Below are 25,529 nucleotides of genomic sequence, written 5' to 3'. Positions count from 1 at the left end.
TTGATCTCATCACTTATCAAAGAACACAGATGAGCACTGAAGCTTCCAGATTCAAGGCTCTAAAAACCAATCATCTCTGTGTGGCTAACACTCCTTTAAAAAAAAAAATTTTTTTTATTGGTGAGTATACTTTTCAAACTCAATACATACATGCCCTCAATATCTAATTAACCCTATCCCCCACCCTTTTCCTCCCCCCTCTCTATCGACTTCCAACAGCTTTCCAACCCTTAACCCCTCTTATTACTTGATAATTCCCTTACTCTAAGCACATTCTAATTTTTTTTCCAGGTATTCTATCATATATAACAAATATCCTATCAATATAGTGTGCTTCTATCAATTATACTATCAAATATTCTATCAGTATAATATACATCTATCAGTTATACTATCAATATAGTATAGATCTTATACCCCTCAATATAGCAGACCAGTATAATATAATATAATATATAACAAAAGTCTTAGTTTAAACATATTCTATTTCTTTTAAACATATATTCTATCAAATATACTACTGTCATTATAATATGTATTAACACCCCTACTGTGTGCCCTGCCACCAATGTGGCACAGCACACAACACCATACTGCACATTCATTATATAATATACAATCTGATCTACTAACATAATAGTATATATAGTATGCCCCATCAGTATATTTATTTAACTATTCCCTTATTCATATACTCTGAAAAAGGTATTACTTATCCTAACCTCCCTATCTTATTCTTTAAAAAAATCAGTTCTAAATTTCACCCCTCTTCTGCTGTTATAGTCCAAGCTTAGATTAAAATAGATATAAATTCTTAATGGTAAAGTCACTTCTCTCTCACGTGGCTAACACTCCTGTTTCCTAGAAAGGTACAACACCTTTTGCATTATACCTATGCCAAAGGTGCAGGTGCCAGAATAATTGAGTGGCTACAACACAAGCTTATTGATTCTCTTTGCACAATTATTTTCATTATATTCCCTCATAAAAGATAACTTATTTTATTTAATTATTTGTGTTATTATGGAATTAAGGCTCCAAGGCAATGCACACTTACTTGGGAGTAAATCCCATTAACAACAACAACAAAGGATTTACTTCCGAGCCAAAACACATGGGATATAGCTTAATGAGATCATTATTTTTTGTGCCAAATTCATTTCAAAGCTTGATCCCTTAATATAATATGGAAGAGCACCATCTGCTGTAGGCATCAGTAAGATTTTGCAAACATTTTACCCAGTGATTTTTATAGACACAGAAAGCTAAATCCAAAGATCCTATTTAGTGAAAAAACAGGTTTAATAAATATAATCAATCTTATCAATTCAATGTTAAGGGCTAAATGTTGCACTACCTGTACCCTAATTTATGCATCTATGCCAAGTATTTCTTTAACACAGGATGTGGGCTAGTAGTCCTAAAGTCATTCTTTCTTTATTAGATTTATTGCCCATTAGCAGTCTCCAAGCCAGCTTACATGCAATATTAACACAACAACATAAAATAAAGCTCATAAAAACTTTATAGCAGCATCAGCCTCAAAACATGAGCAGTGCAATAATTATACCTCAATAATTAACTTGAAAAGATGCCATTAATTCAGTCAAAATATTCAGCTACAGAGGAATAAACAACACACACACACACATATAAGATACAGACATACAGACCGAGCAGGCAAAGTGGCATCACTAAGTGGCATCACTAAGTCCCCAATCGGGGCATCAGCAGTTGGGCATGTGTATTAGCACCAAAATCCAAATCTGGAATCAAATTGAGGACCCTTCAAATTCAGGAAATCTGGAATTTCCAAATATCCAGAATGCCATTAAAGTCAATACAAATAGCCATTTTCCACTTTAAAAGCAAAACAAAAAGGCAAAATACTTTTAATAAGGTTTATAAGGTTCAGGCCTCTGACCCTTTCCTAGTCTCTATGCCAAACTCAGAAAGAGTTGAGAAGATGTGGCAACAAATGCACATTGCAACCAACTGCCACTATTGCCAGGCAGCAATGCCAAGCATTACAAAATGACTACAATCTGGGAATGAACCCCAAACAGTGCAAATGCCATCAGGGTAGCATTGGGCATGGCACTGTGGAGAAGGGGACAGCTGGTGCTGGGCAGCACTGGCCAGCAGACTGGAGCAGCAGACAGTAGTGTGAGGCTGGAACTACCTCAACAGCATTGGTTACAGCATAGCTAAGTGAGTGAGCATAATCTTGGAGTAGCGGTTGGAAGAAGGGAAAGGATACTAGGAAGAGCAGCAGACCGAAGCATGGCATACCCTGTACAATGGACTCCAGTGTGCCATTCTCTCTTATTCAAAGGACACCTCCGGGAAGCCCAGAAATGTTCCTGCAGCCTTCCCATGCACCGACTTCCTCTACCATGCCCACATTTTATAATGCTGGCAGACCCCCCCCCCCACCTCAAAACATCAGTATCCAATTCTACTACAGCAAAAAAAAAATCATACAAACAAAACTTATTACCTGCCTTTCTAACGTGTGTGTGTGGTACCCTCGTCAGAGTTGACTTACGGCAACCCCTATGCTTATATCAGATACCCCACCACCCAAAGGGACCAAATTGTATTAATCTACAATCTAGTAGATCTATTTTATTCCCAGTATACACTGAGGGGTAGAGAGGGAATCAAATGTGGGAAAAGACTGTTACAGAATGCAGAGCAAATCATCAAGGAACTTATGTAAGCAGTTATACTCATCTTTCAGTAAGAAAGACCCAATGTAAAAATATTTTCTGGTATCTGTGCCTGCTTCAAGATTTCATAAATGCTGACAGTCATCACTCAGAGGTTCTGTTCTCATTCCATCACCACCGCCCCTTGGCAAGACCCTGGCAACATCAATCAGGGGACACTAAGGCCGCTGCTCCCACCACCCTTGATGCCAAGATGCCAGGGTCAGCCTTTCTCAAGCAACCAGGCCAGGCTGTCAGAGAAATAGGTTTCACTTTCCTTATCTTGTAAACAGCCAAGCTTGCTCCTCATAGGAGTTAATGAGACTCCAAATATTAGAAATTATTTTGTATATTTGGAACTATAAAATTTGGATTCAGAAATTATTCCCAAGCATTCTGAATGTGGCATTATTTTGTCTGAATCCAAACTGCAAATCCTATCAGCAAGTGAAATTAGTCCAATAAAACCTGACAGAATAAAATGGGGGCCTGCACTGGTGTGGATACTTTATCTAGAAAATACTGCAAATGCCACAAAACCATCACGAGAATTTTAGTCTCACCACCATGGAGTGGCCTAGATGTATCAACCTTCCTACAAGTCTAACAGTGAAATCCTAAGCAGACTTACTCCGTTCTCAGCCCATGGATTTCAATGGGCTTAGACTGGAGTATTCTGCTTACGATTTAACTGTAAATAGCTCAACAAGATGAGAGTGAACTGATGCAATGATGGTGGAAACGTGTAATTTTTTTTGCCATCCCCACTACAGAACATGCCTTCAAATTGATTCTAAATTGTGTTAGGTTGGATTCATTGTAAGTTTTCCTTTTCCTGTGCTTTGGCCACTGTCCTTTTGGAAGGCTGTAATCATAAATATGGATCTGTATACATTACGCATCATAAAGCCTTTTAAAAAGGGAAATTAGCTCAGGGCTACTTGCAGTGTCCTGCCATTTTAAATAATGTGATTTAAAAACATCTATTTCTTGCATGGAACATGTGACTTTTGTGCTCTTGTATTTTACGAATACCGTATTCTAAAAATGTTATGTTTAAAAATGTTCTTAGGAATAACATTGAATAGACCCTATATTTAATGAGATCAGGTCATGTCAATTCCACAAATTCATTGAGGAATATTAGGAGAAAGGGGTTTTCTCGCTGCTTTGTGAGTCCTTTGTTCCTATTCATTAGGTCTGTACAGTTGTCACAGTTATGGCTGCTGCTATAGCTAAAGAAAAATGATCATCTAAAAAGCCTAAGAACAGTATCACATATTACAGGTAGTCCTGAAGTTCTTTTCTTAAATGAGATGGGGCAGCAGTTCAGGGGTAAGAACATCGGCTTGGCATGCTGCAGTCCCAGGTTCAATCTGTGACACCTCCAGTTAAATTGATGATCTTGGAGAGACAAGTTTGACAGATCAACAGTCTGACTCAATACAAGGCAATTTCGTGAGTTTACCTGCTGAGACTACAGTTTGAATGAAAAGACTGATATAAGGTTGGGGGGTGGGACGTGCTTTCTCCTTACATTGATTTGTTCTCACTGAAATTCATCCCTCTCCCTGGCTGTTTTTTGTCCTAAAAGGAAAATATATGATCATTTGTATATTTTCCCCATTAAAAATAGTTTTTGGGTGAAGATCAATCTTCTGATTCATACAACATCTTCAGCAGCTACACTCTACAAGAAGAAAAAGTCTTAAAGAAGGATCATGGAATTGCATTTAATATATAGTTCTTTCCTGAAATTTAGCTTCAAAGATGTTGGGGGGAGAGAAAAAAAGCTGTCTTATTTACTTTTGACAACAGTAACAACAATCCTTTTCTTAAACATAGATGTTTAAAACAATCTTCATAAACCTGATATTAATCAAACAATCTCAGGATTTTTGAGCCATCTTTCCCCAGTATCTTAAACTCTTGAGCTAAATTACACGAGACACTCGGCACATGTTCTTCAAGTGTTGGGTTCCTGCAAGTTTACCTGGGAAGTGTAATGAGGCCCCACCCCCAAGCTCCCGGAAAAAAATCCACTCGGCTCGGGTTTTCCTCTGGGAGCTCAGGGATAGAGCAGCAGCAGCAGGGCCAGAAGGGAGAGTCAGCGAGAGGAGCCCAAAGAGAACCAAGCCCAAAGGTGAACGTGGCTAGAGCGGCAGAAGGAATTACTGAGGCTGCTGCCGCTGCTAAACTCAACCATCCCTTCCTACATAGCTCCCCTTCTGCCTGCTTTCTTGCTGCCCTTCTCCCCCTCCCCACGGGGTTTTCTTCCCAGTCTCCACCTGCCCCCCGGCCTCTCTCTTTCTCGCCACACTTCTTTCCTTCGCTCGCTCACCCCTTTTCCTGTAACTTAAGCTTTTGTTGAGAGTAGAGAGTAGAGGCCTGGCTGTCTTTCAGGGCATAATTGAAGCCACTGCGCTGTCAGGAGGGCAGGGGGCACCCAGAATCAAAGACCCCCCCGTCGGGTGGGCTGGGCTGCAGGTGGGAGGGGGCAAAGGAAGCCAGACAAGGCTGGGTGTCAGGCAAGGACCAGGTGCAGCTCTTTGCCAGCAGGGCCCTTTAGCTGGCCAATCTTTGATGGGGCAAGCTGCAGTTATCACCAAGCGCGCCGATCCTTGCCTGCCTTTTCAGCTTGATTTCAACATGACGGTGGCAATGGCAAAGCACGGTGCTCCACAGCAGTTCTTTGAAAGTGGGTTGCTCCCTGAGAGGAGCCTGCAAAGCACTGCAGGAACGAGCCTTTTGCCTTCCTGGAGACAAGCTGAACTCAAGCCCCTACCCCAGGGAATTGCATGCATTTGCAGCCAGGGAAATTTCATGAATCGCAGAATCCTCACATTTCCCTCTCCTTCCCGGCAAAAGTATGGGCCCAAATTTTGTAGCTGGAGTGAAAGAATGCAAACTGGTTACACATTTACTATTTTACAACATGTTTTGTTTTATTTGTACTCAATGTACTAGGCAATGAGGTGCTGCTGCTTCCCAGAATTCCAACCTCTGTTGGAGCTCTGTGGAAAGGGATGGTTGAGTTCAGTAGCTACGGCAGCGGTGGCAGCAGCCTCAGCAGCTCCTTCTGCTGCTGTTAGCCACCTGTCAGCTTTGGGCTTGGCTCTCTTCAGGCTCCCCTCACTGACCCTTTCCCTCCCATCCTTCTGGCCTTGCTGCTGCTGCTGCTCTAACGTGCCCCCATCCCACTCCCGAGCTCCAGAGGAAAATCTCAGCAGAGCGTATTTTTGCAAGAGACATAATGTCCCTTGCAACACAGAGTGTCTCTTGCAAAAATGCGCTCCACTCAGGTTTTCCTCCAGGAGCTCGGGGGTGGGGCCTGACCACACTTCCCAGGTAAACTTGCAGGAACCTGACATGTGAAGAACACGTGCCAGGTGTCTTGTGTAGTTTAGCTCTCAGTTATAACATTCAAACCCCCCCCAAATATAAACTTTACATTCTGAAGTAAATATTCTCAATAGAGGCCTACAGTTTTGGAAGGCAGGGGGAATCAACACTGCAGATTTGTACTGCATGTGCAAAAGCAATTTTTTCATATCAATAAATTAATGTTATTAAACAGCTTCATAATTTTTTGACTAGTTCAAAAAGCATTCTCCAAAATCCATCCAGAGAAGAATAAACCAGAATAGCTTTCTTGTGCCCATCAATAATATTCAATATTTTCTGCATTTAGCCTAATCACAAATGCAAAAAAAAATGTTTTAAATGATTTTGTTTAGTGATGTTACAGGAAACAGGTCTTTACAAGAAATAAAATCACATGATGTTAATGAACTGAATTCCATCAAATTCATGACTTTTGTGTTGGTGTGTCGCAGAATGGAATATTGTCTAGTAGCAGCTCTTTTCTTGGTATCAGCACTGGAAGAAAAAAATATGATCTATAAGATTTTACATGCTTTTTAAAAAGAAACATTGTTTTTCTATTAATCTTAATAAATATTACTTAAATATACATTATTTTGTCTAAAATCAATTACCTAAACAAGACACCACTGTGCAATTAAAAAAAAAACATTTTCCACTCAATTCCTAGCATATAATAAAGATTATTAACAAAAATGTTAGCAATCCATTACTACTACAAGGTGGCACCATTTCTCATTCTCAGGTAAATATATGACTTAGTGCCTTATTCTGGCATTTTACTAATCTGCATTACAGATTTTGTGAAGAAGGAAAAGAAAGAGGTAAGAACAGTTAGATGAATTTTGTCTGGCTGAGAATTTCTCAAAAGTCATCTTTGTTGAAATTCTGACAATCTGGCATTTCAAGCACCTAACTCAGAGGCCTGCTTTCAAGGCTGCCTGATGAGTAGTACTAGCCTCATTTTAAAAGCCTGTACACAAAAACGGCTATCTACGCAACTACATTCAATGTTAAAGCACTAGGTTTTGGATGAAGGGAATAATGTACAAAGAAAAATGCACAGAAATCTTTGCAAAGCTCCAATTTAGTGCAATATTCAGTGCAAGGTGAGCAATTTTGTTTCCCCAAAGTCTTCAAACAGTGAACTCACTGACCAAGGGCAGGTTACACGGGGCATTACCACAACAGGCAAAAATAGAGAAAACAATGAGCAAGAGAGACAGGGAAGTAAAAATACTAACACACATGCTACAGTCCCATGTTGCAAGTCGGAGGTGGGTTTGGAGTCTGAAAAGAATATTGACTATGGCTTGCATAGTGTTGTAAAGCACAGCACAACATCCATTTTATTCTCACATTTGTATCCCAGTTTCTATCTAAGAATCTCAAGCGGGCATACACAGAGTCCCTATACCATCCCCTACTCAGGGAATGGGCAGATCTAATTTGCTTCAGCTATGGGACTAGACTGGTATTTTCCGAACCTCCTCTGGGTCCACATTTATTCATGCATTTATACTCTATTTTTTCAAAGGGTTCAGTGCAGTGCTTTTACCCTCACAACAAACCGATGAGATTCCTTAGGTTGAGAGACTGGCTTAGCATGGCAATTCAGGAAGCATCACAACTGAATGGGAATCTGTTCCCCCATGCTAGCCATTCTTGGCTTGCACATTTAACTATCAAGTTGTTTCTGTGAGTTTCCAACTTACTTCTATAAGGCTCCAATGAAGGGGGTGCCCTTAATATAGCTTACTTATGTGCCCTTTCCACAATGACCTGGTACTCATATAAAATAACAAGAGTACATTCTTAAAAGATCTTTAAAAATTATAGTCTGACATAGAGGGAAGAGGCTGTTCCTTAAGTATGCGAGCCCAGAGCCATTTAGAGGTATTCTGGTTAAAACAGTACCTTGAATTGGGCCCATGGGACAATAGAGAGCCAGCACAGACGCTACTGGACTGCTCTAAGCATGTTTCTGATGACAACTAGGCTATTTCATTGGGAAAAATGAAGAATCAGCTTTCTTATCCCCTGAGAACACAGTCTGGGTCATTTACAACCAGATATTAACATGTTAAATGACCTGAAAAACATTTGTGCTTGATTTTCCCACAGCCATCCCAGTTATGTTGCAATGATAGGATTAATGCTTGGGAAGACATTGCCACACCCTCCTAATCATAATGATTTTGCAAGGGCTTTTTATTGAAAAAAGCTGCATTGGAAGCAATCTTGGAATATAAAGATAAATACAATGTTTATCAGTATCCTATGGAAGAGAAACAAAAACTAAGGGTTGTGTGCATGTGCGGGGGGGGGGGGGAGGTGAAAAAGAAACATCTGAAAATATGGACAGGGCACTGCGTTAAAAACTTCCTTTTCAAAAAGCAAGGTTTTTTTTCACCCATGCCATTGCCCCACTGGGACATATTCAAAATTAAACACATCAAGATGTTCTATGAATGCTGGGTGCTGCAGAGGAAGGCTTTGTTTATATTGGCGTGTTCTGCAGATCAATTGAACCAAGCCAGTATCCTTGCGCTCTAATAGATAATTTGACTTGACAGCTCACACAGTAATATCTTAACAACTCCATTTCTAAAACCCCTCCATACTACCAACACTTTTAATGTCTAATACAAATAAAAAACTCTTCACACCATTATTTTAAAAAGCTTGTGCCTTATTTAACCGATTTTAAAAACTCGCACCATTCACTATGACAATGACTAAGCAGCACTGTGTGAAATTCTGCTTTCATTCAATGGTATCATACTGTTATGTGATTGGGAGGGGTGTCTCTCTAAAATGGTAATTTGACAATACAAAGGAAATATCCTTTCGCTAGGAAAATACGCATCTTTTTATAAACCAATAATCCTAGACAGATATACCAAATAATACAGTGGCTTAAATCTGTGGCACTTCTACCTGAGAAAGCATGCTTAGGATTATGTTGTGATTCTTCAGCACCAATGCAGACATTTCATTTTAAATAAATGTCATTGTACAGCCACCATTCCTGGCAGATCTGGACCATTTGTTCCCTGAAGCAGAATCAGCTTGTGCCCATTGGGACATGGCTGAGGAAAGGATTACTTGGGGAGATTACTTCTACAAAAGATAACCTGCACCTACAGAGTTGGACTTTAAAGGACGCGATGCTCAGCCTGTTTCATCTGTTGCATTAGCTCAACTGCCTACCAGTTCAAAAGAAGGGCTTCAAAGTCTACAGGTGACCAACTCAAAATGCAGTTGGAGTCCATTTGATGTTCAGCTGATATATGCATATTTGCTTAGATATGAACAAATAACAACACATTTTCAGCATTAAGATTCAAATCCAAAAGATTGGCTAGAATTCTGTAAATCTTCTGGGCTTTTTGCTATGTACATCTCATGAACACATTAAAGAGGTAGGATTACAGAAAGTATATACCACTCCTATCAATAATAAGAAACACAATACTTAAGTAAGCCTCAAGGAATGCATATATAAGCTTAGAAGGAATAGTATTTGCAGGTGGAACTAGGAAAAGTGAAGCACATTTAGTGTGTGTGCAACAGAATTTCAGAATCATGCTAGCTCCTCTCCCCGATTCTCTAGACTTTCAAATCAGTATAGCATGCAGTGAATCTTATTAAAAAGTTCTCAAAACTAGTTGTATTATAGTCACAGCATTATTCTTCTGAGCCATCAATGCTTTGCTGGAAATATGAAGAAAATTTTGATCTCCAGTGGTGAAAACAAAGATGAACAAAAATTAGAATATGATTTTATGATTAATGATTAGCAAGTAGCATGCTCTATACTGTTTGTACTTACACAAGTTGTTGGAGTCTGTATGAACACCCTGAATGACAGAAGTTCTGAGTATAGCGTCTACATCTGAACCTATTTTCATAAGCTGTTCAGAAAAAAATAACATTGATTTAATGGTACAGAATTATTCTCAAAGATGGCCCCTGCATCTGCCAAGCACATGAGAATGACCTATTCTGTAAAAAAAATTAATCTTTGAAGATTTAAAGCTCAGATCCTATGAACAAATTTTCATGTATGCTAGAAAGCCTCACCTACAGAGCTCACTTCCTCTTGCTACTAGGCACTTCTGTTTGCTCAAGGGCTCATCGAACATCATTGATCTTACACAAACAGAAACGCTAGCCCAAGAGGAAGTAAGCTTCATAATGGAGACTGTTTATCATAAAACTTGTTCATAAGAATTAAGCCAAAGTGTATTACTTTCAGCATGAAAATGCTGAAAGAGCAAAAAAACCAACTGTAGAATTGGCATGTACTTAGTGTAGAGAGCATGGACAGTAGACTACACCATCCATTCCAGAGCAGAAAAAATGGCTTCATTCCTTCACTGTTTACTGGCGTTCTCAAAGCTTCAACCCAAAGTTTAATGATGTAATTACAGTGGTCTGAATTCAACCATTTCAGCAGAACATACAGAGATTTCCCGCATGTTCTCCTTCCCTTGGAGGTCTCCTTTGACCACCTGCCCTCAAACATTATTCCTGGATGGACAACAGAGAACAGCACTGCTGATGGATTTTGCCCTCTTCCCCCTCTTTATTGTTCCCCCCCAACTTGTCCTCCCCAACTTTTGTCCCCCTGAGTTTCATGATCAGTGTAATGATCTTTGGAAAATCCTCTCATGGAAAACCCACGTGGTTTTAAGACCTACTGGGGCCATCTTTAAATTTTGAAAAGAGGATTCTTAGTTGAGCCGGCCTTGAAACTGTTCCAGTGGTAAGGCCTTCTATAGCTTTTATGCAGTACCGATCTGGGGTTGGAATGAACATCGGATCTCGACCCTGGAACCAATCCAAAAACACTTTTTAAAGCGAATTCTAGCTTTGCCTCACCGCACTCCAGCAGCTTTAGTGCAGGCTGAACTTGGCTCTATCAGAGCCTATTTGCATTTAGTCTTATTTAGATTCTGAAGAAAGCAAAGGGCTCTTTCTACTAGCCTGCTCTTAAGGCAAAGCAATGCACTGCTGCATTCAGATGCTGTTTACACAGCTGGCTTTAACAATGTCCTCCATCGTTAATCTTTGGTGGGGGACTTCTAGGGTGTTCCCTTACCCAGTCTCAGTATACAAGTGTGGATCTTTAACTCTGTTCCAAATTTTCTCCCTGGTTCAAGAGGGAACATGGCAGAGCCTCTTATTTGACCAAAACCACCTTTCCTAGTCTTAGAATGGCTTTAACTTCTCTGAGGTTTCAAAGCATGCCCTCAGCCATTCTAGACAGCCATTATACACGAATACTGATTGCTGCCCACTTTTGTATTTGTGGAGCTTCAGTCCCTGAAGACCTCCCACACTATAGTCTGTTCTGCCCTTTGTATACGGAGCCCTGAAATAAATTTCTTGGGAGAAATCTTAAAAGGCATTGATTCTTCTCCTGTGATGGAAAAACTAATCCTTCTTTCCGATTTGGATCTGTACATCTCATAGAGTAGCACAGCTCACCCTGGCAGCTGAGAAAATTCAAGCTCAGGCTATGCTTATGGTTGAGACTTCTTCAACTGTGTATAAGGTGCTAATGTGTTTTAACGTTCTTTTACATAGTTTAACATAATGGTTTTATTGTTTGTTATTTTTTGTTCATGTTTTATTTGTGTGTTTTAACTGCTTGTATTTTTCTTATGAAAATTGAACACATTTAAGGATTAAGTTGGACTTCTTATTCAGAAACTGCTACCCACAAATGTGAAAAAAACCTGGTAATTCTCAAAATCAAAAATGGGCCAAAAAAGGTCAGGATCCTCAAAAACTTAGTTATGAGCTTCTTTTGATCTACTGTAGATACTTTTGAGCACATATGTGAGGATGGGAGACAGCCTACAATATAAGTACAATGATCTCTTCTCAATAGTCAAAGATTTGTTCAGTGAAAGACAGATAAAAGTTGTATCGTACATGAAAATACTTGTTCTAATTTTACATTCAACCTATTGAAGAGAGTTTTATTCTATTCCCCTTAACACTTTCTTCAGAAATGACATCCTGCTTAAGCTCTTTTCTTCCAGCGACTTAGGAGACATTCTGTTCAACAGAGTTTGTTTAACAACAAATCTCTGAAAGGGCAAGATTTTCAGAAAGGAAATAACACAGGTGGCAATACAGAACATCAGCAGTTCAGGTTCCAATAGCATTGAATTCATGAGTTTAGTGAAGAAATAAGCTGCTCTGAAACTGTAAGGAGAATCTGAATAGTATACCAATTTGAAATATGCAAGAGATAGTATCAGCGATGGGCTGAAAAGGAAGTAAGTGCTGTTTAACAAACTCAGGTACCCTTTACAAGGGGCTGCAAATGAAGTCCTTTGTGATCCTTGCACCAACAGGGCTGCCGCCAAGGAGAGCTTCCACCTCCCTCCACAACATTCAGTACATTGATTTCAATGGGCTTAGATTGCACTGAATATCACTATCAGTCTACTACTTCTACTAAAGAAAGAAGACACCTAGAGTCCCAGTGAGAAAGGTAGACAATAAATAATATAAAAATAAATAAATAAATAAATAAATAAGGACAACTGGGATCAGGTAGGAAGGGGATGCTTCTCAGCCCTCTTTTCCTTCTACTAGCAGAACCAAAAACAACCACCATAGTGGTTGTGAAGTGCGTGTCCTAAGTTCGTATTTTTAAGGCTTTGTTCTTCTTGGTGATGAAGTATAACATCCATGTTATAAGGCAAGTCTTACAAGGGGTCTCGAAAGTCTCTGAAATTCCTAAATGCTCCCAAGCTTCCTTGGGGGAAGGGGGGGTTGGAGCTTGGATAGTTAAATCAACACGGTGCAGGTGTGCCTTATGGTAGGAAGGGATTCACAGGAGGAGTACCTCAGCTATTTTTTCAGAAGAAGTCTCATCTTTATTACTTTTGAATTCTTCATTTATCTTAAGTCTTGCAGCTGAAGAGAGAAAAGATGTTATTTTTCTTTATTTTGCCCTTAGCAGACACAGTAAAACCTCCAAAGAGAAAAACCTTTATATCAGAAAGTACACTGATCTGATTACTGAGAAAACCCCACTTTAAATGCAAGAGCCATACATACATGCTAAAAAACTGGGGTTACACATTATATAACTAGTTTCCCCATGAATCTTAGAATGTATAGTGTTAGAATATATGGTACATTTTTTTTGAAACTCAAAATAATGGTATTTGCAGTTGGCAGGTGTTCAATATCAATCATTAGTTTCAATATGTGATGAAAATGTGTCCTACAACTAAAAAAACTGTTCTAAAATAGGTCAAGTTGGAAGATAAGACATCATATAAAAATTAGCCCCAATGCAGATCAACTCAGTTTAAAAGTGAGTTTCCATTAAATCAGTATGTTGCAGAGATCTTAGGGAAGGGAGAGGCTGTATCAGAAAAATAGTAATTCTACCATATATAAATACTTCTGCTGCACAAACATGACATAAACAAAGAGGTTGATCAAAGTAACTTCACAGGATACTGAGAGTTGGTGTAGTGATTCAAGCGTTGGAATAGTATCTGGGACATCGAGGTTCAAATCCTCACACTGTTATGAAGTTTGTCAGGTGATCTTCGGCCATTCACTCTCTCTCCGTGTAGCTTATTTAACAGGGCCATTGTGAGCATAAGATGGAGGAAAAATAACATTGTATGCTGCCCTGAGCATACAATAAATAAATGAGAATATCAACTGTGCTGGTACTATTTAAAATTGTTTTCCAATCCTTGTGGCACCTAGTGAAGATCTTCTCTATTCTATGTTGTGATGGACTGGACTCCGTCTTTCCTGAGAAACCAACAAATGAGAGGGGATGGAACGCTGAGCCTGGGACAGTCAGAGTCTGTTGGGGAGAGTGAGAGAGAGAGAGAAGGCCTTTTTGGACCTGCTGAGAGAAGGCAGCAGACAGATAGCTGGAAGTTAATCCTGTTCAGTTACACTGAAACATCCCGTTTAACAGCACTATGTTTTTGAGTTTAAAACTATTCACTCCTTTGTTCCATCTTGTAAATACATTTTAATTTTATTTTGTTTTAATACTAGCTGACTTAGAATTGTTGGCTGAGGGAAAATATCACACATGGAGACTTCAAACACTCCAGTCATGTTAAAAGGGCCACATTTAATCTAAATTGTGGCAGAGTATATAGGGAAAATAACCTCTAAGTTCCCTTTCCCCAACAGCCCTGGGCAGTAGCTGGGTAAGGGGAGGTAAATACAAGGAACAGGCTGCCTATCTGGTGAAGCCTCTGGAAGTGGAGAGAGGGTACCCTGGGAGGATCTGGGTCAGGGCTCTCTGCCTGCTAAATTGGAAGCTAGACGGGTGGCATGAGGAAACCAGCCCTTACCTGCCTGGGAAGCCCCAAACCTGTGAAGGGAGGATTAGGGTGGATGGCAGGGTGTGTGAAAGGCTGGGGGAAGGATCTGCTATACAAGTTGGGCAGGCAAATAGCACACTAATATTAAGTCAGCCTTCTGTACAATATAACTGCTTTTAATTTAATTATATAATTACTGGTTTGGGTATATATTTATGCTTGAGCTTCATCTTCCAAATTGCTCAGGAAAAGCAACGTCTTTTATCTATATGCTTTGGATTCTAAACTTAATGGAGTAGCAATGATTAATATTCCTACTGGCTATTTCAATTTGATCTGTGTCTCCATTTTATTTCCTCTATTTGAAGAGGTGTCCTTTGCAGACATCTCAAAAAGGTTGCCTTCCACCCAGTGTTCAGTTATGGACTTCGTCAGAAGGGGGAAAAATATCCTGGCAAATCTCATGCTGTTACAGATGCATTTAGAACAGAGAGAGTTAGGGAGAAAAAGCAAAGATGTGGCAAATCCAATAATCTTTACCTTCTAGGGCTCTTTGATCATTTTTGAAAACATTTTGTCTTGTCCTGTGCAATGATCTGAAAAGCTTCAGGACCTATAAATGCAACACAGCATTAAAGAATTTTAGTGTAATGTGCATAAAATACTATTGCTCTTGCATTTTACTAATTCCAGTATTACAGATCCTGATCAAACTTACATAACATACAAACTTGTCCCTATTAAAGATGGGAAACTTAGACTGATAGCGACTTGTCAAAGAACATCTGGAATTAAAATACACATTTCTAACGTCTAAACCCAGCACTTTATGTATTTAAATTCCAGTAGCTCAAGTAGGAACCAATGTGATATACTGGCTAGAATCCAAGACTAGGAGTAGAAAGAGCAAGGTTTATATGGCCACTTGGCCCTTTAGCTCTACAGCCTTAGGCCAGTCACTCTCCTAGCCTAACCTATCTCAGAGGGTTATTGTGAAGATAACATGGAACAAAGGAGAACCACAAATACAAGCATTCTGGGAGAAAGGGTTAGATACAAGTTGGATAGACAAACCTTCTCTGTTCAAAATTCTGTGCACATATTACTTTGGCCCCAAAAAGCATCAATGTAACATTTCTCTGCTATAGGCTGCATAGAACCCTTAACTTGTTGACTGAGATTAACAGCATCAGTGCTTTTTGTTCTTTATTCTGCAGGCCTCCAATCAACTAGCTTTGTTCATTCAAGTGCATCATGATTCATGCTTCCCAAGTTTTGCCTTTTACTTGATCTCGTCTTACCTCAAAGCCAAGAAGATAGGGAAAGCCTGTATCTTAGCACATGTTGAGTTCAACCTTCCTCTAAGGTGCTCAAAACAGTGCACCTGGTTCTGCCAAGGCTGAGCATCTGGCCCAAGACTACACAGCAGGGTTTAATGACAGAACAGGGGTCTCAACCGGGGCTTCCCAGATACCACCAGCACAGCACTCTTGACTATTACACCATACTGGCACCCCAATCCCAAGCATTCTCCATGACCCACTGAGTCCAACAGGGCACAGTTCTGCTTTACAGGACTGCAACCTTGACTTTGAGCTGCGCCTTCCATTTAATTAGCAATGGCGATTTTACCGGTTTCCAGCACCTCCCACGAAGCCTGAACCGCCTCCACCCTCAGAAATACTAAAAAGGCCTGACATTCAAAGCGTGTCTCCACATTCCCACCCTGAACAACAGCTATCAAATCACGCACAGCCTCTAGAATTAACACGCCTGCTTCTACCACCCCCTTAAAGGACCACACGTTTCTACATCACAGAGCACCACGCAAGCGCACAACATCAACCGCTAACCTCCCGACGTCCCATGGCCTCAGCAACTCCCTTGGAAACAAGCGCAGTTGAGCCGCGAGAGGCGAGACCACGCCCACTGCGCACGCCTCTGGGTCCATGCGAACCAATAGCAAAGCTCTCTTTGACGAGTAAAACGCACACACGCACACACACCAGCCTCCTTTTCCTCTTCGGCCTCCTTAGAGGTAACCATAGAGGGCGAAGGATTTACGGAGCTACCGGAAACTAGGAAAAAGAGTCCGGAAGTGAGCTGAGAAAGCGGTAGAGTGGCTCGTTCTGTAGCAATGGACTGGGTTTCTAGTCCCTTTTGGCGCTATGGCCACTAGCCCGCTGAAGTGACTGATGCTTTTAGGAGATATTGCTCTAATCTTTCTCTGACAGTAATACCCCCCCCCCCCAAATTATTTAGTTTAAACTCGGTCTTTTTGTATGAGAAAATGTGGATTTTGAGGGTTTCTTTTTTGAAAAAAAAACCAAAACTCTAGTCTGGCCATGCTTTTTTGCGCCGAGTGGAAAGGATTGTTAGCTTATTTGTGCATCACCTTCCTTCTACTGCATTGGCTTCTACCTTTATAACCCACTTGCTGTATGTCATGCCTTAGGACACTTTTATTGTCCAAATAAGTAATTGTACTCCAACTACATTGTTTATTGGGGGTCTTTGCTCTCTGGCTGTACTTTTAAAAAACCTTTTTGTTACCCACCTTGAGTCTCAGTAAGAAAGGTAACCGAATAAATGATATAGGTGTGTGTATAATTTTCTCCATATTGTACATGTACAATGATACTTTTGAAGTGGAGATCCCTGAGCCTCAGGAAGTAAAGGCTCAGGGATCTGTGCTACTTGAATCTGAAGAAAGGAGTTCTGACTGTGGAAAGCTCAGACCCTAAAAATCTTGTTGGCCTCGAAGCCGACTAGACTCAAATCCAGCTCTGCTGCAGAGCTACTGAAAGCACAGCTGCTGGCGAAACGTCAGGAACTACAATGCCAAGACCATGGCAATACAGCCCGGAAAACCCACAACAACCTCTTGAGTAAACTTGGCAGTTATGGGATAAGCCATGCACTCCAATCCAGAGGTACTACCTCAAACCGATAAGAGTTTATTTTTTCACTGCTTGCCGAACACTTGCTGTTCCCCAGACACTGCCAAACTCTCACCCCACCCCCGCTGCCGTTTCTCCACGCCTGCTCCTGGTTGCTTAGGGAACTTAGGGAAGAGGGAAAGGCGGGAAGAGAATGATGGACAGGGGGAGAAGTCAATGCCGTGGGCAGCTCTGTTAGCGGGGCGCGTTCGCAGGGCAGAAGGGCAGAGGCGGGGGTCGAACGCGGCTATTGGTGGATTGCGGGCCGCAGAGCACGTCGAGCGCGTTTCCGGGCGGAGAGATGGCCGACGAGATCTGCAAAGCACGGGAGGCCAGGCCGGGCGGAGATACCATTTTCGGGAAAATCATCCGCAAGGAGATCCCAGCCAAGATCATCTTCGAGGATGATCGGGTGAGGAGGCCGAGTGGGGAGTCAGCCGGAGGCGCTTTTCGCAGGGGGCTGGGGGAGAGCGCTGCGGGGAGGGCCGAAGGGCTACTCGGACCGGCGTTCTGTTGGCCCCGTTAGCCAGAGAGCCACAGGCGGGGAGGCAGCAGCCCTTCCCGCGTCTGTTGCCGAGACACGCGTTTCCAGGTTCTGTGATGGCTCGTCGGTGGGAGTTGGTGCGCCTCTCGTCGATGGGTTTGTCTTCTCGGTTTAAAGCGGCTTCTTTAAATCCATTGTCTGCTAGGCTATTGGAAAGGGTTCTCGTCTCATGACAGAATATTATGGAGTTTGGTTGACCGCCGTCAGTAGTGGAAGGAATGACTTCTTTCTGCCAGCTGCAATAGTAATGAATAACCTAGGATGAGAAACTAGAAATCGAATCCCCAGCCTGGCATATTTTTGAGAGATCAAGTGGATGTCGACTCGTCAGGACTATGTTGCTAATTTTGTTCTAATTAAAACATCAAATTTCCTTATGGGATGTGGAGAACGAGCATTTTTGCACCTAGTTATACTGACAGTGCAATCCTAAGGATTTCACTGTGAGTATCCTTTTCCTCAGTTAAATAGATTTCAGCTTGAACCACATAATTTTTTCTGCCTTGTAATACTATGGAACAGTAATTTGTTCTTGATATGTTAATGAATCCCTTTTTAAGGGGGTGCATTTGTGTTTTGCATCATTTAAAGGATGATAAGCTAACTCATTATTTCTAGTTTCTTTAGGCAGATTCTGTGTAGACCAAGCAATCTTACTTTCAGTTTCGCTCTAGTATCAATGGAATCCTCAAAATTTGGGGAAGCAATTTTGGACTGATTGTATATTAAAAGATAAACCTAAATACATAAGGTGTGAATTTAAAAACTGCCATATGTATTAACTCAGATGTACATGTCAGAGAGCTGACACTGGCTGCAGTTTCTTGTTGAGTGTAAACTTGGTTGCAAATTTGTGTGCATTGTTCTGTGAGATATGAAATGTGCCCAAGAAGAAATAATATTTCATGTAAAATATTTTAAAATCTGATCCTGCCTCATAAATGCTGGCAGGAGAAGAGCCTTGTGGGGTGCAAAAACCTAAGTGTGCTAATCAGCAGGATTGCTTTGTTGCTTGGGGGAGGTTGTTGCCATTTTGACTTTTGCTGTATCTTTGGGGATACCATCTTAACATTATTTACTCAATTAAACTGCAATTTAAGTTGAATGGGCTAAAACAATAATCTTCTTTCATATAAGGGCATGTAAACAGTAGTATATGGTTTAAGAAATTACAGTAGAGAGGTTTTTTGTGTGTGCCATGCTTTCAGAAAATGGTAGTGGTGGAGAGTGCCCTCAAGTCAGAGTTGACTTATGGCAATCCTTGGTAGGGTTTTCATGGCAAGAGAATAACAGAGATGGTTTGCCATTGCCTACCTCTGCAACCCCTGGTCTTTGTTGGAGGTCTCCTATCCAATTACTAACCAAGGCCGACCCTGCTTAGCTTCTGAGATCTGATGAGATCAGGCTCATCTGGGCTATCCAGGTCAGGGGCTTCTAGAAAATATGTCATAGTAAATTGCTGAACCTGCCATCCTCTTAAAACTATGCCCATTCGTGGGTTATTTGTTTATATTATTTATAGTCCACTTTTGTCGTTGAGACTTAAGGTGGGTTACACAGTGTAAGTCAATACAGTCAACAGGTGGGCCACCCAATAAGCAATGAAATAGGATTAGAACTGCAGAAATCTGAAACTGAGTACAAGAATTAACATGACCTGTTAAACAATGCGGAAATTACATAGTATGACAATGCATATTGCAACAGATAGTATGTACTATACACAGTAGTATAGTCTGAGCCAAGTAAGCTTAGTGAGCAACAATACACCCTAATTGGTTGTTATAGTACTACTCCCAGTTGCATGAAGGCAGGCACTCCCATCATGTAATTTCCCCCCCTCCCCCATGAACAAAACATGACGGTCAGTAGATTTGGGAAGGAGAAAGAGTTTTTTGGACATAATGCATTGTGAACATGGCACTCAGTGCAACAAGATGTGATGGCTAGTAGTTTAGTTGATTTTAAAATGGAATAGAATCATGGAGGAAAGATCCCTCGGTAGCTATTGACTATGATGGTTGAATGGGTCTTTCAACTTTGTAGATATTATAGCCCTGAAAGCCAGTTATTGGAGGAGCAACAGTAGGAGGAGTATTTGACCTCCAAGCTCCTGCTGGGGAGCTTTTTGGAGCATCTGGGCTTCCATTGTGGGATACAGAATGCTGCTGGGGTGAGGGGGGCTGTATAGTCATCTTGGCCCTCCCCAGTATGAGTCAACCTAACCAAAATGGTTGTTCCCTCCTCCCCCTCGTGCACTATCGGCAGGGGTGGATGATATGGACTGCCATCTTGAAAACTGTAAATTCACTGTGTTTTATGATTTTGAGGTTTTTATTGTGATTTTAATTGTATTTATACTCAGATGTAACCTACCATTATTAATTATAATCAGGGCTCATTTGGAGGGGGAACGCACTGGAACAGCGTTTCTGTGGATCTGAAAAGAGGTCACGTGGGTTTTGGCCCCACCCACATGATTCCTTTTCCTTCCCACTGCCTCCCCTCCAAAGTAGGGTAAGCTGCTTTAAATTCATTCTGCTGCTTTATTTTCATTCGTGAGAGAGTGAGTGCAAGCCGGGCTACTGGGCCTGAATCTCCAAAGGAGGGTAAGCTGCTTTAAATTCATTCTGCTGCTTTATTTTCAATTGTGACTCGTGAGTGAGAGTGCAAGCCGGGCTACTGGGACTGAATCTCCAAAGGAGGATAAGCTGCTTTAAGTTCATTCTGCTTTATTTTCCTTCGTGACTCATAAGTGAGAGAGAGAGAGAGAGAGTGCAGGGCTACTGGGCCTGAATCTCCAATGGAGGGTAAGCTGCTTTAAATTCATTCTGCTGCTTTATTTTCAATTGTGACTCGTGAGTGAGAGTGCAAGCCGGGCTACTGGGACTGAATCTCCAAAGGAGGATAAGCTGCTTTAAGTTCATTCTGCTTTATTTTCCTTCGTGACTCATAAGTGAGAGAGAGAGAGAGTGTGTGCAGGGCTACTGGGCCTGAATCTCCAATGGAGGGTAAGCTGCTTTAAATTCATTCTGCTGCTTTATTTTCCTTCGTGACTCATAAGTGAGAGAGAGAGAGAGTGAGTGCAAGCCGGGCTACTGGGCCTGGATCTCCAAAGGAGAGTAAAGTGCTTTAAATTCATTCTGCTGCTTTATTTTCATTTGTGACTCGTGAGTGAGAGTGCAAGCCGGGCTACTGGGCCTGGATCTCCAAAGTAGGGTAAGCTGCTTTGAATTCATTCTGCTTTATTTTCATTTGTGACTAGTGAGTGTGTGTGTGCATGCAAGCAGGGCTGCTGGGGCTGGCTCTCCAGAGGAGGGTAAGCTGCTTCGAGTTCATTCTGCTTTATTTTCAGGAAATACCTGGAGATTTTTGGGGAAAGGGGCCTGAGGGATGGGTGTTGCCTTCTGACACACTTCCAGCAATGTCAGGGGGTGTGGCATATGCTAATCAGTTCCTGCAGTTCTTTTTCTACGAAATGACCCCTGATTATAATAATAATGCTTTAGATTAATTTCTTATGTTTCTAGGTGAAGGAAAAATTAGCATGTGAGCTAGGGTTGCCAGGTCCCTATATTCTCCTGGCGAGAGAGGGAGACTTGGCACTTACCTCGTGTCTGGCATGTGCTCCATCTTCGCATGTGTGCTCTGGCGCTTGCATGATGACAGCACTTCCAGAAGCAATCTCATCACACTTCCTGGGAGCACCACGTGTGTTCCCAGGGTGCCTGTTGGTGGCTGGTTACCTCTGGGAGGCTTACCGCCTCCTACCGATCGCTGGTGGATTGGTGTACAACAGCGCAAACTCCTGGGAGTTTGCTTGTCACAAGCAGGCACCTGGGAACCCTAATATGAACACTTATTTGCAGTCTTAAAGTGATACAACCTGAATGTAGATTTGTCATCTTGGTGGGAATCAGGCCTAAACAAGATCTTAGTACATGAGTACTCAGAGATTCCCTGAAGCAGTGGCAGAACAATGTTTCTTCTGAATTGGAATGAAGTGTTTGTTATGTGTGACAGAATCTCATTACTGATCATCTGAACTCTAATGGGTACAGTACATGGCCTATGTTTCTTCCTCAGATTGGTTTTTTATCTTGAAAAACTGGAATTGATTGAGTATAATGGATTCCCTTTTAGGAAATTATAAAAGCAGACTTTAGAGTCAAATTCATTACATTACAGTACCATTTTTAAACTAGAATGTTTTCCAGATTCTATTAATCTGTTTAAAAACTCAAATCTGATTCAAATGTGTTTGAAATACAATTTTTGTTTACTCTGTAAGATCACATCATATATCAGTGCTGTGCTGTAATTGCTAGCCAAATTTCAAATGACATAGGCTTCTTAAGGTGGTTTCAGACCTGTTTCAAGAACTCAGGAAATCATTTATACATCTCTCTTATCCTTCAGTGCCTTGCGTTCCATGATGTTTCTCCGCAAGCTCCAACCCATTTCCTAGTGGTTCCCAAGAAGCCTATTGCTCAGATATCTCAAGTGCAAGATTCTGATGAAGCAGTAAGTATTAAAAAATGGGATTTCTATAAACTATTCTTTGATAAACTTAAATTAGATATTAAATAAATCCTGCTATTCCCAGTTTGAGTATAATTGTCTCAGAAACCAAACTGGAACACATTGCTTTTTGTTGCAAAGGGACATAGCCTTGCACACTTTGCATTTTGCCATTTTGTGAGCAGAGCTGCAATCTAGGCCACAGTGATGTTGGCAGTGGGCATACAACTTATTTGGCTTCGCTTATAGAGAATTAATTCCTGTGTAAGATTACTACATTGTGCTCATGGGAGATCTTCAGATCTTGAATCAGTAATTATCCTTGGATATCATTTAAAACCCTTTCTGAAGACTGCATGCAATTGAAAACAGTTCAAGACTCACAGTAATTGTCACACAGTGACCTCCTTGGTAGCTTTTTTCTTATTGCCTGCTTTGAATTAAATGATTAATGAACAATTATTTTGTAAAATCATGTACATCCAAAATATATTAAGAAAATGATTTTATAAGATGAGGATATATAGTTGAATGAAAATCAGATTAGCTAGCATGAAATTAGTCTCCCTAGAGTTCTTTACTAAAGAAGGCAATATTACATGAGCGAATATTTTTTGTTGTTTGGATCAATAATAAAAATACTAATTTTGTATTAAAAGACAGAGGTTCTCTGGGTAAGTAGAAAGGCTGACCAGCAATGTGAGATTTCTCCTGTCTTGGATGGAGTTACATTCCCTCTGAAAAGTAAGATTCACCACTTAAGAGTACTGCTTGACAGAGCAGACATCTTAGAAAGTCAGCTGATTGCAGTGGCTCGGTGTGTGTTTGCTCAATTTAGGCTGGTGCATCAGCTGCGCAAATTCCTGCCTTGGTCAGATCAAGCCACAGTGATTCATGCCTTAGTTATATGTTGACTGGACTATTGCAATGCACTCTACTTGGGGCTGCCCTTGAAAATGGTTTGGAAGCTACAGCTATTGCAGAATGCTGCCACCAGACTGCTAGTCCCTTCCAGCCATTGGGAGCATGTGACCGCAATATTACAACAACTACACTGGCTACCGATCCACTCCTGAGCCCATTTCTGAGGTTGGTTTTATTCTCTAAAGCCCTACATGGTTTGGAACCAGAGCATCTGAAGGACTGTCTTTTCCCATATGTTGTTCATATATTGTAATCCACTTTGAACTCCTTTTTGGTGGAAAGGTGGCTAATAAATGTTTTAAATTAAATAAATTGAAAGGCAGGGCATACATCTTATATAAACATAATAAATGATTTATTTATGACAGAATATTCAGTTATATATTTGAGATACTAAAACACAATTTGTCAATTTTAAATGTGGTTGCATCACATTAAAAATCAGTTTTAAGTATATGTTTACTGGAATATGAGATCCCTGTTAAAATGTATATTATATGACATGCACAAAAGTATACAAACATTTTAAAGACTTTAAATAACTGAACATCCCTGAAAACTCAGGTCCCAAAATTTAAAGGTGTAATTTTTTAAAAGTTTACTTTCTTGTTTGCACAAAAATTGTTTTTTTCGTTCTATGAAATTTAGAAGTTTGTGGGTTTACACCACCCTTCTTCAAGTAGTGAATATGGAGATATTGAAAATAGTGAGGTCTTAGAGATAAAAGTCTCCTTGAGATTGAAACTCCTGGATCTCACCATAGGCAGGATATTAATATTAGCCAAAGTGGGGCATTGGATATGCAAGTTGCTCTGTCGTGCTTCAGTATTTCTGACTGATACACTCTGGACAGAGCTGAGAAAACAGTGTATTCTGTGTCTCACTTCTCAGTTTTGTTTCTCTCATGTGGATATATATTTGCTTTATTGAAGTAAAATAGCTTCTTTTCTTACTGAAGATTGACTGCAGCCCACAAAACTGTATGCTTCAATTAATCTGTCAGTCTTGGGTTGTTTTATTTCTGCAACATATTAATTCCTTTTGGTATACTCTTTTTCTTTTCTTTTTCAGCTTCTTGGGCACTTAATGATTGTGGGTAAGAAATGTGCGGCTGAATTGGGCCTGACCAAGGGATACCGAATGGTGGTGAATGAAGGGCCAGATGGTGGTCAGTCTGTCTACCATGTACACTTACATGTCCTTGGTGGTCGTCAGATGGGTTGGCCTCCTGGTTAAGATGTTGCTTGATAAAGAATTGTGCTGAGTCCATCTCTTGAATATAGTCAGCAAATGTTTGAAATACCAACCACTATCAATGAGTTCATCCGTTTAACATGTCTTAGGAAATACACAACTTTGTGTAAACATTGTTCATTAAAGTCACGAGCATGTTGGATCTCCTTTGTGTGTATTCATCTTATCTAATGGTGATTTCACTGAATTTGAAGAGATGGTGCTACTGCAATCAACCTTTTCTTTTTTTAATTTAAGGCATTTACAATGCCATTCCATGCAGAGTACTATAGTCTAAGCTCATTTATTTCAATGGTCTTCACACAGAGTAACTATACATAAGTTTGCACTGTTAATAGAATTGTGTTCTTCCTCATCATAATCTTATTAAATGGGTGGTTAATCTCTCATTTGTCAAAATGGAAATTTTCACTCTGAGACAATGACTTGCTCAAGTCCAAATACAGTGAAGGGACAGAGATTTGAACCGTTGCCATAGAGTTATAGTTTCTGTTTCAAGGCTCCAGGATTTCATGTTTAGTTAAAACTGTGTGTAAATTAGTCACATTCTTCTCCAGAAAGAAATATTTGGGAAAGGCTGTTGTATGTTTGCTTCACTGTGGCACAAGGAGTGCCAGGGAAATCTAACAAAACATAACATGTGAACAAGGCCATGGCAAAAAGATCCTGATAAAGCATTGGTGGTTGGAGCAGAAAGTTATGAGCAAGATGGACCAATGATCTGACTCTGAATAAGGCAGTTTCATATGTTCAAAAGGTAGTTAAGTATTCCCATATTGCAGAAATAGGATTGAGTATGAAAGACTGGTTTACCAAAGTTCACCTACGTACAGAAGGACTCCAACCATGAACTTCAAATCTGAGATAGAAGAAAGAAAGCGAGAAGATGACTTTAGAAGGCACTCATCAAGAGGTTTGT

At 40.6% G+C, this 25,529-nt stretch overlaps 2 protein-coding genes across 2 annotated transcripts; one reads left to right on the top strand and one right to left on the bottom strand.

Annotated features, from left to right (window-relative positions):
- Nucleotides 1-2,597: 2,597 nt before the first annotated feature.
- Nucleotides 2,598-16,364, bottom strand: LYRM7 (LYR motif containing 7). Its single transcript, XM_054987356.1, has 5 exons — nucleotides 16,282-16,364; nucleotides 14,969-15,041; nucleotides 12,967-13,037; nucleotides 9,931-10,012; nucleotides 2,598-6,590 (listed from the first exon to the last, which is right to left on the bottom strand). Exons 1-5 carry the CDS (start codon nucleotides 16,294-16,296, stop codon nucleotides 6,520-6,522), a joined length of 312 nt encoding a protein of 103 aa, XP_054843331.1. The 5' UTR covers nucleotides 16,297-16,364; the 3' UTR covers nucleotides 2,598-6,519.
- A 1,148-nt stretch (nucleotides 16,365-17,512) lies between these two features.
- HINT1 (histidine triad nucleotide binding protein 1) lies at nucleotides 17,513-24,752 on the top strand. Its single transcript, XM_054987308.1, has 3 exons — nucleotides 17,513-17,779; nucleotides 22,331-22,435; nucleotides 24,428-24,752. The coding sequence occupies exons 1-3, from the start codon at nucleotides 17,669-17,671 to the stop codon at nucleotides 24,590-24,592; spliced, it is 381 nt and encodes a 126-aa protein (XP_054843283.1). The 5' UTR covers nucleotides 17,513-17,668; the 3' UTR covers nucleotides 24,593-24,752.
- Nucleotides 24,753-25,529: the final 777 nt, after the last annotated feature.

This window comes from Eublepharis macularius, chromosome 8, assembly GCF_028583425.1.
Source record: "Eublepharis macularius isolate TG4126 chromosome 8, MPM_Emac_v1.0, whole genome shotgun sequence".
In the NCBI taxonomy this organism is placed as follows: domain Eukaryota; kingdom Metazoa; phylum Chordata; class Lepidosauria; order Squamata; family Eublepharidae; genus Eublepharis; species Eublepharis macularius.
The sequence above is the reverse complement of the archived record's forward strand: the minus strand, read 5'-3'. Positions and strand labels throughout refer to the sequence as shown.